The sequence below is a fragment of the Coenobita brevimanus genome, chromosome 98 (genome assembly GCF_032717465.1).
Source record: "Coenobita brevimanus isolate Jiangsu-jjx chromosome 98, ASM3271746v2, whole genome shotgun sequence".
Taxonomy (NCBI): domain Eukaryota; kingdom Metazoa; phylum Arthropoda; class Malacostraca; order Decapoda; family Coenobitidae; genus Coenobita; species Coenobita brevimanus.
The window spans coordinates 30,600,713-30,615,910 of NC_137051.1; the positions used below are offsets into that span (position 1 = coordinate 30,600,713).

Genomic DNA, 15,198 nt, shown 5'->3' on the forward strand with positions numbered 1-15,198 from the left:
TAAAGTATTATTAACCTGCCCCATCCCGACGTTTTTGGACCTTTTTTTTTTTGGCCCATACATCTGCTTTTGGTGAGAAACATCGAAAATTCATAGAGAAATCGCTCACCTGAGGTTTAAAATACTCGATTTAGGTACGAGTACTTCCTTACCTGACTGGGTTTTCTAACAGGCTGGCACCAAAGAAAACGAGTTCTATGGGAGGGTAACTATTTTATCCACTCATAAACAGTATTTATTTATTTACTTGGTACGAATTTATATGTAGTACAAGAGTATATTGGTTTTCAAACAGTAATATAGGCATTATAAGCATTGTTTCACTCACTAACTCATCACCATTCATGACCTTTTTTTCCCCACATTACCTGATCATCATTTCTGACTGTTTCTTCCTCTAATGCTATGTAAACTTTGTCCTCCACATTGTCATCGATTGGGGAATCACTCTGGCCCTGAATGTCTTTATTGGCCAGGTCACTGGTAACAGGTGAATTGCCGAGACAATGGCGTGCAGGGGGGGGGGAGATTATGTGGTGTAAGGCATTGTTCCTGTTTGGCATCTTGTAGAGGAATAGAGGAAGGTGTCCCGTGTATACATGTCAAAAATCACTTGCGAAATCACTCTCGAAAATTGAAAACTGTGCAAATTAGGGACCTTGCAATGTTGCCGCGTTAATTCACGTCGCCGGGACGACGCGGGTTAAATAACGTTCAAGCAAGAAATAAAGTCTTATAACCAGTTTTCTGATAGGCGTCAGAATATTACCTTTTTTATTTGTTTGTTAAATATTTACTGTACTGCTTTTCCACAGTACTGTATTTGTAAGTTAAATATTTACTATTCTGGTATGCACCTGTAAGTTAAAGCACTTAAAGTTAAAGCATTAAATAAAGCCTTGTAACCAGTTATAGATTACACATGATCGGTGGGTTCCAAGACAATTCGCCATCATGTCAATTCCCCGTCAAAACATGAACGATTCCCCATCAGGACAATTGCACCCTGTATGATTCCCCATCATTCTGTAAATATAATTAATCAATACTTTTATAAATATACTTATTAATTAATCAATACTTTAATAACTATATTTCAGGGGGATCCATCAAAGTCTATGTTGTCTTGTTATTGTTGTGATGGCAAACTGGCTTGACAGCGAATGGTCCAGAAACCATTTTGCTCCCTAGACTCCCTAGGCGTGGTGTTTTGCTGTTGTCTGCCATTGGTGATCAATATGAGGCAATTTGGGTGGTTAGAGGGTTCATTTGGTGTTGTGGCTTGCAAGTACAGTGCTGCACAGCAAGGCTTCGACGTGCAGGTGCGTGGACACGGTGCAACATTCCGACGCCGACTGGTTTCAGCATCAGAATGTTGCCTTGTGTTTGGGTGTTTGTGTGTTGGAGTTTTGCTGTGCAGTGCTGTATTTGTGGGTTGTGACATTGGATGGGCCTTCTGACCACTTGGGGTGCTTCATATTGATTACCAGTGGCAGATGGCAGCGGGGGACCACGTTTGGGAGATCTAGGGAGCAAAATAAGGAGTAGTTAAAACTTAAGTGGTTTCGCGCCAAACGCGCCACGTTAGGAACGAAACCCATGTGTTGGGGACGAGCATGCTGTATGTATATACTGTATATATATATATATATATATATATATACACACACACATATATACTGTATATGTTTATTTGCTGTACATATTTGTCCAGATGTAGGCATATGTTTAGTTAATGGTGTGTTTTTCCCTTACAGGTATATAGTTAAGTTTGTTGTGGAAGTGCAACAAGACCATGGATGACATCTTCCACTGGTGCCGAGAAGGGAACACCGTGCAAGTGCGGTTGTGGCTGGATGACACTGAGCATGACATGAACCAGGGGTCAGTACTCTACTGAGTTGATGCATTTGGTTTCATGTAGCTGTTAGTGAGGTTACCAGAAACAGTACTTGTCTCTCACATTTTCTTTAACTATTGTACTGTATCTTGTAACGTTCGGAGAAGCCTCTAACCCTTTCAGTTTAGTGGCACTCTTAATTGAAGAGTCCCTGCAATTCCTTGATGATTTGATTCAGCTTAGGGATACCTCCTATAGTGAAGGGTATGTGACGTATTATACTGAATTAACCTCACGGGTTTGAAAACCTTCTCAAAAGTGAATGAAATCATCTGGAGATAACAAGAATTAAATAAAATTCTCTCTTCTGACACTGAGAGGGCCCTTTCTCTGTGCTAAGGGATCTTTGTATGCGGCATGTGTTGGAAGTGTAATGCTGTATGGTAGTGAAACCTTGGCAGTAAAGGAAGATGATGTTTGCGGGCTTTATTGTAAAGAAATTACAATAATTAGTTGAATCTGCAGTGTGTCCATGAATGAGAGGTCTGGGGGCTAGATTTTTGATGGAAGAGTTAATAGGAAGGATGGGACTGGAGTGTAATTCACCGGGTCGATCAGGTTCACGTGATGGGGGAGTGATCGTCAGCTTTTACCCTCCCGGAAGAGAGCTGAGAGCTTATATAGTCCGATCTAAGGGCAAGGCTGTGACTGTCACACATGCACACACCCATCCCCCTGCTCAAGGGGGACAGTAATCATTCGCTTCGTCAATGAAACTTTTCGCAACCCGAGTGAGACGCGAACTCCCGTCTACCAGTTGGCATGCGAGAACGTTACCACTGAGCCAGCGAGCGGTGTATTGGTGTTGTGATGAGGAGGGATAGATTGAGATGGCTTAGGTATATGGAGAGTATAGAGGATGACAGTTGGATGGAGAAAGTGAGAAATGTGAACGTTGGGGGTAGGGTTGCAGGAAGTGGACTGGAGAAAACTTGGGACGAGGTCATAGAGCGCAGCCTCAGTGTTGAGGGCCTGAATATGGAGGCTGCCAGAGATCAAGCAGCATTTAGAGCTGTCATTAGGTGACCAAGGCCGAGGCATCCAAGCATGTTGGAGCCTTTATAAACAGAATGAAATGAACGATCTTTGGATTGAAGAGGCTAGGCTGTGGTAGGTGGGGGCGCTCACCATCCACTCACTCGATGTAGTGCTGCTGTCAAGTGTCTGCCCTTTCCTCTCCTCCATCCTTCTTTCCTTCCATCCTCTTCTGTCTTCCTTTCCTTCATTCTTTCCTTGTCCTTCTGCCTACGGGTAACTTTACACTCCCTCTTTTGTCTTTCTTTCCTTCATTCTTTCCTCCTCCCTCTGCCTGTGGGTGACTCTACACTGAGTGACAAGCCAAATAGTTTCCTGTACACCAGGAAACCATTTACAACGCTGGGTGGTAACCATATAACCAAATTTTGGCGCCTGGTGGTTTAGTGTGTAATTATTGCTCTCCAATTGGATTGAGTCGGTGAAGGTTTATATCCAAGGGGTGGTTGGTGTTTATTGCTCATGTATCGCCATTCAGGGATGAGTGAGGCTGTTCACTCTCATCTTAAATGTCAGGACCAGCTTGCCTGGCCCCGGGTTCCTGCGCTCCTCTGTGGGGCGACATAGGATTGGATGACGATGATGGTGATGAAAATGTATAAATAAGAAACGTTGCATACTCTTACAGTAAATGTAAAACAGAGTACATTTGCTGTTTTCCATGATTTACAATTGGGATATGTTGCTGAAATCATTGTTGTAAATTTCATTGCTACTTTCTTCTGGAGATGTTTTTATGATGCTGATTTTGGTGTTGTATAACTTAGTGATTAAGTATTGCCACATATTTCTTGAGCATTGCAAATGAGTTTGGGGTTTCCATGGCTGTTGATGAGCATACCAAACATAGTTATTAAATCTATCTATCTATTTATTGCCAGACGCCATAATTCCGTAAGGGGTGACCATTGACTTCGAGTTATTTGTTTTAAGGGGAGGGGCACTAACCCTCCACCAACCCGCTTGTTGACACGTAGGGAGCACGTATGGTTTGGTTATGTGGCTACCACCCAGCGTTGTAAATGATTTCTTGGCTTACAGGAAACCATTTGGCTTGTCACTCAATATAAAGCCACCTGTAAAGGAGAGAAAAACAATAAGAAGTGACAGGAAAGATGGGAGAATTAGGAAGAGAGGAGGGCAGGAACAGAAAAAGAATGATAAAGGTTAAGGAAGAAGTAGGCAGCACTACATCAAGTGAGTGGATGATGGTCACCACCACCTACCACACAAATACTAGAGTAAAGGATTGGCAGTTGGTAAGACAGAAAAGAACACCTCTGGAACCAGCATGAGGTGACAGAACCTTGGACATGTGTTGGCAGTGAAAGGGTTAATACAGTAGGCTATTCTGTTCAGATTTCTTCCACCCAGTCATACGAGGTGCTGCCCAAAAGTTTCAGAAATTTGACTAAAGAAGGGAAAAACTTATGCCAAGTCTTAATCACCACCATCCCCTTAAAAGTTGTCTCCTTGGGCTTGCAGACATCAATCCCAGTGCTTCTCACACTATTAGAATGCATTCTGGAAGTCTTTGAGCACCAGCTTGTTCAGGACATTCTGCAATTTACACCTAGGTCTCCTCAGTGGTGTCAGATCTTAGTCATTTCAGTTAAATTTCCATATTTGGAAAGAGGAAAAAATCACAGGGGGGCCATATCTGATGGATACTGGGGGTGGAGAACAACTGGCATGTTTTTTTATGCCAAAAGCTGCTGAACAGCAAAGGCTGTGTGTGTGTGGGTGCAGTGTCATGGTGAAGCACCCATTTGTTTGTTTGCCACATGTCTGAACCTTTTTGCCTCAGTCATTCATTCATTGCCAGACGCCATGTATACCAAACGGGGTGGCCAACGGCTTAGAGTTAATTGTTTTACAGGGAGGGGCACTAATCCTCCACCAACCCCACTTGACACATAGGGATGCCAACAGCATCTGGTGTTCCCAGGCGGTCACCCATCCAAGTACTAACCAGACCCAACGTTGCTTAACTTCGCTGATCGGACGGGAAGCGGTGTACTCAACGTGGTATGGCCGTTGTCACTAGACGAAATGCGTTGGCAAGTTCCGTACACTAGGCTAACAGTGTCACAAACATCGTGAATTGTCCACCTGTGATCTTCGAGAATGGTTGCTTGAATTTTTGCCACATAGGCGGAGTTGAACTGATGGAAGGGCAACCAGAAGGTGCATCATCATCTGTTGACATTCGTCCATTTTTAAAACTCTTAAACCAGTTGAAGGTTTGTGTAACCCCCAAAGCATTGTCACCAAGTGCTTATTTTAAAATTTTATGAGTTTCTGCCATGTTCTTCCTGAATTTCACAAAAAACTTGATGCTCACACATTGCTCTTTCACATCCTCCATTTTTGAGATCACAAAATTAGTAAACTAACCCAAACACAATGATTTATAAAACCCCCTGGGGGTAGGGGGGTTTTCAAGAATACTCCCCCAGTATCCCTGCTTGTCGTAAAAGGCGACTAAAAGGGTTGGCGGAGGGTTAGTGCCCCTCCCCGGAAAACAACTAACTAAAAAAACAAACAAGAAGCCTCGGACAAGGACTGACCAAACGTTGACGACCCAGGACCGGACAAAGGACTTGGTAATGTGTACATGGAATGTAAGAGGAGCGAATGATGAGGTGAAAGAGAGAGAGATTGTCCAGGTGCTTGAGGATGCGAAAGTGGATGTATGTGGAATAACTGAAACAAAATGGAGAGGAGAAAGTGTGAGAGAATGGGAGTATGGATGGGGTATATGTGCAGGAGTAGATGAGAATGAGAGGGCAAAGGAAGGAGTGTGTATAGTTGTGAGTAAAAGATGGAAGAAGAGCATAAGACAGTATGGATCAGTTGGGTCAAGGATTGTGTGGGTAAAGTTGAAAGTTGGAATACAAATGTGGGCGATTGTGTGTGTGTATGCGCCAACGCAAGATCGTGCTAGAAGAGTGAGAGAAGAGTTCTGGACAAATGTGGAAGTGTGCATGGAAAAGTTTGGAAGGAATGAGAGAGTGTTTTTGATCGGTGATATGAATGGTAAAGTTGGTAATGTGAAGGTGGATGGAATAGTTGGTGAGTGGGGTGTGCCTGCTGAGATAGATGAGAATGGGAGTGCGTTAGTGGACATCTGTGCTGGGAGGGGTTGGTAATAGCCAATACCCTCTTCAGGCATAAAATGATCCACAGGTATACATGGCGAGTGATGAGAAGGGTGGGTGGTGAACTGAATGAAAGGAAGGCAATGATTGATTATGTGTGTGTGGATGAAAGGATGCGAAGATGTATATTGGATGCAAGAGTTTATAGAGGTTGGGGGAGTGGCCTTTCTGACCACTACTTGGTGGTGGCCAGAATTAGGATGCAAGTAAGATGGAGGAATAGAAGAAGGGAAAGACGAGAGGAAGGAGTAGTTGCAAGGAGAGTGGAAAGGTTACAAGAGGATGAGAAAAAGGCAGAGTATAAGAGAGAAGTGGAGGAACGATTGGGCAAATATGAATTGGAGCAGATGGGAGACGTGGAAGGTGTGTGTAAGATATTTACAGAAGAAATATGTGCAGCATGTGATGTGGTGTGTGGAAGGAAGAGAAGACGGAGGGGGGTGCAAGGAACAGCGTGGTGGACTGAAGAGGTGAAACAGGCTGTGGCACAAAAGAAGAAAGCATACAATGAATGGATGAGAAATAGGGGCGTGGAAGAAGTTGAGAGGCAGAAGAGAGAGTTATATGTGGAAAGGAAGAGAGAGGTGAAAAGATTAGTAAGAGAGAGTAAGAAGAGAGTGGATCAGGAATTTGGAAGGAATTTGAGTGTAAAGTGGAGGGACTGTAAGAAAATGTTCTGGAGAGAAGTGAAAAGAGTAAGACAGGGTGGAAGTGAAGTTAGCAGGGGAGTGAAAGATAAACATGGTAGATTACTAGTGGAGAAGGGAGAAAAAGTGAGCAGATGGAGAGAACACTTTAAGGAATTGTTGAACGTAGAGGATGGAAGTAATGCGAGTATAAGTGGCTGGGGAATGGCTGGGAGAAGGAGGGAGGTGAGAAGACAGGTAGAAATCAGTAGGATAGAGGTTGTGGAAGCAATGAAGAAAGTTAAATCGGGAAAGCCCCAGGAATTGATGGAGTGTGTGGTGAGATGCTGAAGCATGGGGGAGAGATAGTAGTAGAATGGATGTGGAAGATGTGCAGATTGGCCTGGGAGGAAGGTAGAGTCCCGGAGGATTGGAAGTCAGGTATAATTATTCCCTTGTACAAAGGAAAAGGGGAAAAAGAAGTGTGTGGTAATCATAGGGGCATTTGTCTTCTTAGTATAATAGGAAAAGTGTATGGTAGGATACTTATAGACAGAGTTAGAGAAAGAACAGAGAAATTAGTTGGAGAAGAACAGGGAGGCTTTAGGAAGGGAAGAGGTTGTGTAGATCAGATATTCATTCTTAGATCTTTAGTGGAAAAGTTTCTAGAGAAGGGAAAGAAGTTGTATGCGGCTTTCATGGATTTGGAGAAAGCATATGACAGGGTGGATAGACAAGGATTGTGGAAAGTGTTAAGAATATATGGAGTAGATGGGAAGTTGTTGAATGCTGTGAAGAGTATGTATGATGGTGCTAAGGCTGCAGTGCGTGTGGATGGTGAACTAAGTGAATTTTTCTCTTTGAAAGTTGGTTTGAAACAGTGATGTGTCATGTCTCCATGGTTGTTCAATCTGTACATGGATGGGGTAATAAAAGAGGTACAAGGTAGGGTAGTGGATGTTGGAGTGGCCCTGGTGAGAGAGGATAGTGTTTGGAAACTCCCTGTACTGTTGTTTGCAGATGATACTGTGTTGTTGAGTGAAGATGAAGGGGAGCTGCAAGGCTTGGTGGATGAGTTTGAGAGAGTGTGTAAGAAACGGAACCTAAAGGTGAATGTAGGGAAGAGTAAAGTGATGGTCTTTGAGAGAGGTGAAGTCAGTGAATGTATAGCGAGGTTGGATGGTGAGGAATTGGAAAATGTGAGTACGTTTAAGTATTTGGGTAGTGTGATGAGTAAGGATGGAGGTTTGGAGGGTGAAGTGCTTGAAAGGGTACAGCAGGGAAGAAAGGTTGCTGGTTCCTTGAAAGCAGTGATAAGAAACAGGGAAGTGAGCATGGAAGTAAAAAAGTTACTACATGACAGTATTGTGATACCAACTCTAACGTACGGAAGTGAAGCTTGGACGTTGTTGGAAGGACACAAGTCAAGAGTGAGAGCAGTGGAAATGAGTTATTTAAGAGGAGCTTGTGGAGTCACGTGGAGAGACAGGCTGACGAATGAGGATATAAAGGAGCGTTGTGGTGTTGATGTGGATGTGATAGGAAGCGTTGTGAGGAACACACTGAGGTGGTTTGGCCATGTGGAGAGGATGGAGGGTGAAAGACTGACGAAGAGAGTGTATGTGAGTGAGGTGGAGGGTGGAAGAGGGAGGGGGAGACCGAGGATGAGATGGAGGGATGGGGTGGAGAGGTATATGAGAGAGGGGGGTGTGAGTTGGGAGCAGGGTAGTGAAATGGCGGGGGACAGGGCGACTTGGAGGCGATTTGTTTGTGGCCACCCCAAACGGGATTGAGGCGTCTGCCAATAGATAGATAGATAGACACATACAGCGAATGCATCCACCCTGCATGACGCCAGTTGACACAGTAACAAACAGAGGGTGCGTGCATTGCTTCCTGGCATTCCAACACCGTACAACAAGCAGTTTCTGCCCTGCTTTCAAATTTGGGGAACTTTTGGATAGCACCTTGTATACAGATAACTGAAGTTTGTTCACTGCAAAGTGATTGACGGTATGGTAAATAGGAATTTTTTGTAGTATAGACAGGATGCACAGATGTCACCAAGACCCATTTTCTATAAGCTTAGTCTCCCACTGGACATGTGGTTCACCAGCATACACATTACTCCTCTGCTGTGTTGGAGTATGTAAGCAGGTATTCTGGATGTAAGTTTTAGTTAACCTTACAAAGTTCAGTAGAGTGATGTGATGCTCATCAGTAAACACATCTGGTCCACAAGATATGTTTTTTTACAGGAGAAATCTTGATAATCATTTTGTTCAGTGTTTATGATCAGTTGAACCTGAATATAATTATGTATGTGTTTTATAGAAGAGTTGCACCATTGGAGACTAAGCATTCTTCACAGAAATTGCCATTAAGGTACGGGGTCTGTCCAAAAAGAAACCAAACTTTTTAAGTTCAGTGGATCTCCTAAATCACGGTCTTCTGAGATTGGCAAATGCCGCAATTTGGGAATTTTGCAATTTAGAAATACACCCATACCTCGTTATCCAGTGCATTGATAACTGACACTTTGGTAGACCGAACACAAGAAGTAGAGGAACAGTCCCACAATCTGAACAATCTGAATGTCCGTCGCCTCGCTAGTCCGACGTCCGACTGCCCTGCTCCCAACTCACACCCCCCTCCCTCATATACCTCTCCACCCCATCCCTCCATCTCATCCTCGGCCTCCCCCTCCGTCTGCCCCCCTCCACCTCACTCACATACACTCTCTTTGTCAGTCTTTCACCATCCATTCTCTCCACATGGCCAAACCACCTCAGTGTGTTCCTCATAACGCTTCCTATCACATCCACATCCACACCACAACGCTTCTTTATATCCTCATTCGTCAGTCTGTCTCTGCATGTGACTCCACAGGCTCCTCTTAAATAACTCATTTCCACTGCTCTCACTCTTGACTTGTGTCCTTCCAACAATGTCCAAGCTTCACTTCCGTACATTAGAGTTGGTATCACAACTGAATCGGTAGAGAGGCGGCCTGCAGTCCTGATGGACCCAGGTTCGAATCCTGGCTGGGGCAGGGAACAGTTTGAGGATTTGAATTCCATAAAAGCAGACTTTCCTGATCTACCAGATGACCCGCCGACATGTCATAAAAGTACCCCTGCTAATACCAGTACACCAGTCCTGTATGAGACAGCCTTAGCATGTATTCAATATGGATGGTGGGTGTTAGCGCCGAAGTGGTGATATTTGGAGGTGTAGTAGGACTACTGGGCCTTGAGATAGGCTACTGCCCCCGAGATATAGGCCTTCAAGCCTTTGCCCAGAGTCGGACACATAAAAAAAAAAAAAAAAAAAAAAAAAAAATAGTAACTTTTTCCCTTCCATGCTCACTTCCCTGTTTCTTATCACTGCTTTCAAAGAACCAGCAGCCTTTCCTTCCCTGCTGTACCCTTTCAAGCACTTCACCCTCCAAACCTCCATCCTTACTCATCACACTACCCAAGTACTTAAACATACTCACATTTTCCAATTCCTCACCATCCAACCTCGCTGTACATTCACTGACTTCACCTCTCTCAAAGACCATCACTTTACTCCTCCCTACATTCACCTTTAGATTCCGTATCTTACACACTCTCCCAAACTCATCCACCAAGCTTTGCAGCTCCCCTTCGTCTTCACTCAACAACACAGTATCATCTGCAAACAACAGTACAGGGAGTTTCCAAACACTATCCTCTCTCACCAGGGCCACTCCAACATCCACTACCCGACCTTGTACCTCTTTTATTACCCCATCCATGTACAGATTGAACAACCATAGAGACATGACACATCCCTGTTTCAACCCAGCCTTCAAAGAGAAAAATTCACTTAGTTCACCATCCACATGCACTGCAGCCTTAGCACCATCATACATACTCTTCACAGCATTCAACAACTTCCCATCTACTCCATATATTCTTAATACTTTCCACAATCCTTGTTTGTCCACCCTGTCATATGCTTTCTTCAAATCCATGAAAGCCGCATACAACTTCTTTCCCTTCTCTAGAAACTTTTCCACTAAAGATCTAAGAATGAATATCTGATCTACACGACCTCTTCCCTTCCTAAAGCCTCCCTGTTCTTCTCCAACTAATTCCTCTGTTCTTTCTCTAACTTTGTCAATAAGTATCCTACCATACACTTTTCCTATTATACTAAGAAGACAATGCCCCTATGATTACCGCACACTTCTTTTTCCCCTTTTCCTTTGTACAAGGGAATAATTATACCTGACTTCCAATCCTCCGGGACTCTACCTTCCTCCCAGGCCAATCTACACATCTTCCACATCCGTTCTACTACTATCTCTCCCCCATGCTTCAGCATTTCACCACACACTCCATCAATTCCTGGGGCTTTCCCCAATTTAACTTTCTTCTTTGCTTCCACAACTTTTGTCTTACTGATTTCTTCTTGTCTTCTCACCTTCCTCCTTTTAAACATAAAATTAGGGTGCATGTTACTTTAGCATTTAAACATATCTGCGAAAACATCTAGGATGAAAAGACCGCCTGGGTGTTTGGGATGGTAGAGTAGGGTCGTGTAAACATACCAGTGACATTCGTTCCCTTCCCATAATTGTTCGCAGTTTTTATGGCTCTCCCTAACTCAACGTCACTGACACTGGTACAGTAAAGCATTGTTCAAGGCTGGGAGCCATGAAGGGGTTAATGGAATACATTATTGTTTGTATCAATACTGGTAGAGTATCAATGGCTGGTAGAGTTGAGCAGAGGGTGTTGCTACGGTTTGGGCATATGGAGAGAATGGATAATGAGCGATTGGTGAAAAAGATAACTAGATCTGATGTGAGAGGTGTAAAGCTGAGAGGGAGACCACAAATAGGATGGATGGACAGTGTAAAGAGAGCGCTGGATGCGAGAGGGATGTCTGTTGAGCAAGGAAGAGTGGCTGTGCATGACAGAAATAAATGGAGAGAAATTGTGAATGAATAAATGATGACGCAACCCTGAGGGGATATTCTCCCGCATTTGGTCTGATTAGCTAGTCAGGTCAGGTGCGAGTAAGGGGATGGGTCTATTATGATGTGGCAGGGGTAAACCAGCTCTGCTGTTGGGCCCTGCTGTGGATGTCACTGATTGCACTGCACAGTTGACCCATGTGTGGTGTGGTGCGGTGAGGATCTGTCCCTTCTCCCCTTTGGGGCTAAGATGCGATTGACTGTGTTTGAATGGATGAGTAAATGGGGAGTGTGTTGTCCTGTCTCGGCTGCCTCCCTTTCCATGGGGGAAGCAGCCTAGGTATATAGATAGAGAGATAGATAGATCAATACTCTCCCTTTCACACATACACGAACGAACAAAAGAACGTGCAATAAATGTACACTTGACCCCTAATGTGCGGCCATTGACAGCCGACCCCCCCCCCCCAGGTGGCAGCGTTCGATCGCGGTCTGAGTACCTGTAGGAAAATATTAGCCAAAAATCAGAGATTAACCCTAGAGGCAGGTGTTGAGCCTTCGTTGACTACCCAAGGACTTGTGGAGACTTGCAAAGTTGGGTAACAAAATCTTCACTTTCACACCTCCAGCAACCCGGTTTCCCCTCTACCACAGCCTCATTCTGTCAGAGTAAACTTTATACTACAACATACAGGTAGTTTTTGTACAATAAGCACTGAAAATAAGGCTAAAATCAACGAAACGTACGGCTGACATGCAGCGCGGCGGCGGTCTTCCCGTCACTCAACAAACATTTCCATTTTCACAGCTAAAAACACGTATACTACATTATTTTCAATCATAGTACTTTCCAAAAGATCACCACAGCGCGCTTTTTATTCTGCCCTACGCCCGTCACTTTATTCTCATTCTTGTCGGCTGCTCACACTGACTCGGAAGAGCTAGAACTCGCTATAATGTCACTTGAAAGCCTGCGGTAAACTGACGCTAAACAGGGGCAAACCGTGCGAAAAAAAGCTAGTGTTACAACTGGGGAAACAAGTGTTTTCTATTAGCATAAACTGCTTGTGAGAGGAGAGCGCAGATTTACAGTTCTGAGCAGTCAGAGCGCTGCCATGTGTCACAGCCAGGCTGGCCGGGCTGTGGTGGGGGGGGGAGGGGGGAAAAACGTGATACTTGGCAACAACGGAGGTCAGTAGTACAAAGGTAAAGTATGGTAATTGTAGCTAAAGGGTGGTGGTACTGATAGACAATACCAGCTGGAACATCCTTGCCCGCGTTTATTCAAAATTAACTCGAATCGGAAACCCGACGCTCCGCCGTTATGTCCATTTCGACGAGCGTCGCAAACGCGACGCCCCGCTTTTTAGGGGTTAACTGTAAGGAGCAGAAATAACTGTATGCTCTGTCAGTCCGAAATGTGTTGGGAAGCAACATCGAACGAAGAATAAGGAACTGAATGCCACCATACGAGAACACGTTAGATGAAAGTATTTTTTCTGAGTAAACATTTTTGTTCCATTTCATCCCCTATAATTGTGATACTCATAATTTTTCGTCCAAGCATACAGCCTAACCTTACCAATTCAATTCATATTGCTCTAGTTTGTTTTCTGTATTTTTCTGCCTATTTTGTGAGTGTTAAATTACCTTTCGCTGAAAGATTTCCTCTCTTATTATCATAACGTTCCTTAAGCCTTACCTACGATTGTTTCAGGCATAATGGAAGAAACTTACACATAATTAGGGTGCATGTTACATTAGCATTTAAACATATTGGCAAAAACATCTGAGATGAAGTGGCAGGCCGCCTGACTGTTTGAGATGGTAGAGGAGGGTCATGTAAACATACCAGTGACCTTCGTTCCCTTTCCATAATTGTTCCCAGGTTTTTATAGGTCTCCCTAACCCAACATCCCTGACAACGGTACAGTAAAGCATTGTTCGAGGCTGGCAGCTATGATGGGGTAAATGGAATGCATTATTGTTTGTATTAATACTCTCTTTCGCACATACAGTACAGTTAAGAATGGACAAAAGAATGAACAGTAAATGTAAGAGGAAGAGGACAAAAGAATGAACAGTAAATGTAAGAGGAAGAGATTACTATGCTCTGTCGGCCCGAAATGTGTTGGGAAGCGCAATATCTAATGATGAATGCAGAACTGAATGCTAACTTACGAGAACACATGAGCAATTTTTTTTTTTTTTTCTGATTAGCAGACATTCTTGTTCCATTTCATTCCCTAAAATTGGGAAACACATTACTTTTCGTCTAAGCATACAGCCTAAAGATTTCACCAATTCACTTCATATTCCTCCAGTTTGTTTTTTGTGTTTTTCTATTTTGAGGGTAGTAAATTACCATCTCTTGCTGAAAGATTTTTTCTTTTATTACATTCTTTAAGCCGTACCTACGATTGTTTCGGGCATAATGGAAGAAACTCATCGTACACAAAAGTGGATTTAGTTTCCCAGTTTCCCAACTGGAGCCCAGGTTAGGTCAGGTAAGGTTAAATTAGGTTAAATTATTTAGTAGTTAAGCAAGGTTAGGTTAGGTCAGGTGTATCAGTTGCCTCACCATACTCCACCCTACCACCCTTGTGATCGAGTTGTGAGCAGGTGTGGGTGGGGGCAGGGTGAGCAGACTCTCTCTGGTTTACCCATGCCTCGCTCCCTAGCAACTGGATGCTTCCTGTTTAAACTGGAGCTATCGTACGGATAATTCTATGTATTACTGTAACACCGAACCATTCGGTCACGGCCTGGATATACCGAAAGCTGGATAATCCGAGCCTGGATAATCGAGCTTCCACTGTAGTTTGCTTTTCATCTTGTCTCTTTCTTCATCCAACCTCTTATTCTCTCTCTTAAGCTGTTTTATTTCATTTGAGGCTGATTCATTGCTCACTTTTAATTCAGTAACTTCTCTTTCTTGTTCGTCACTAAGTGTACAAATTTTTTCCAGTTTATTTCGTAGACTTTTGATCTCGTTTTCCTGCTCTATAGTCCGTTCGTGTAACTCCTTAATTACTGCCCATACCTTTTTTATCTCCTAGACATTCCTTTCTGTTGTTTTCTCTACACCTGCTATTCTTGTTTGGTTCAACTTAATACTTCCATTTGCCACATCCTCTTCAGAAAAGTCCCTCAAACTCTCTCTCGCCGATTATAAACAATGCACCGTCCCTTTCCGCCATGAGTCAACCATATGGAGACTTACTATTTTCACTGTACCTTGTTCTTTTTATGACCGAAACCTCGTTTTTTTTTAAACTACAGTACTGTCCGACGGGACCACCACTCACGCACTCATTAACATAATCATAAATAGGCTGTTTTTCTTTTTGTCACTGATTCAGCAATTATTTCCCCATGATCCAGGAAGAGCTCCGTCTCTGTCGGCGACCTGTGTGTGTGTGTGTGTGTGTGTGTGTGTGTGTGTGTGCGTGTGTGTGTGTGAATGAGTGAGTGAGTGCATGCGAGTGGTGAGTGAGTGAGTGAGGCTAAGGGGGTGGACCTGGAGCA

The 15,198-nt window shown here is 43.7% G+C and overlaps 1 protein-coding gene and 1 non-coding gene across 2 annotated transcripts in view; one reads left to right on the plus strand and one right to left on the minus strand.

The window, feature by feature from the left end:
* Nucleotides 1-1,795: 1,795 nt before the first annotated feature.
* Nucleotides 1,796-15,198, plus strand: part of Ilk (integrin linked kinase) — a 220,664-nt gene continuing 207,261 nt past the window's right edge. The window contains exon 1 of the mRNA XM_080283683.1: nt 1,796-1,884. Coding sequence (XP_080139809.1) covers nt 1,796-1,884 — 89 coding nt within the window. The remainder of the gene's footprint in view (nt 1,885-15,198) is intronic.
* On the minus strand, nt 4,859-4,977 carry LOC145414333 (5S ribosomal RNA). The gene has a single exon (XR_013899872.1). It is a non-coding gene; the product is annotated as a 5S ribosomal RNA (ribosomal RNA).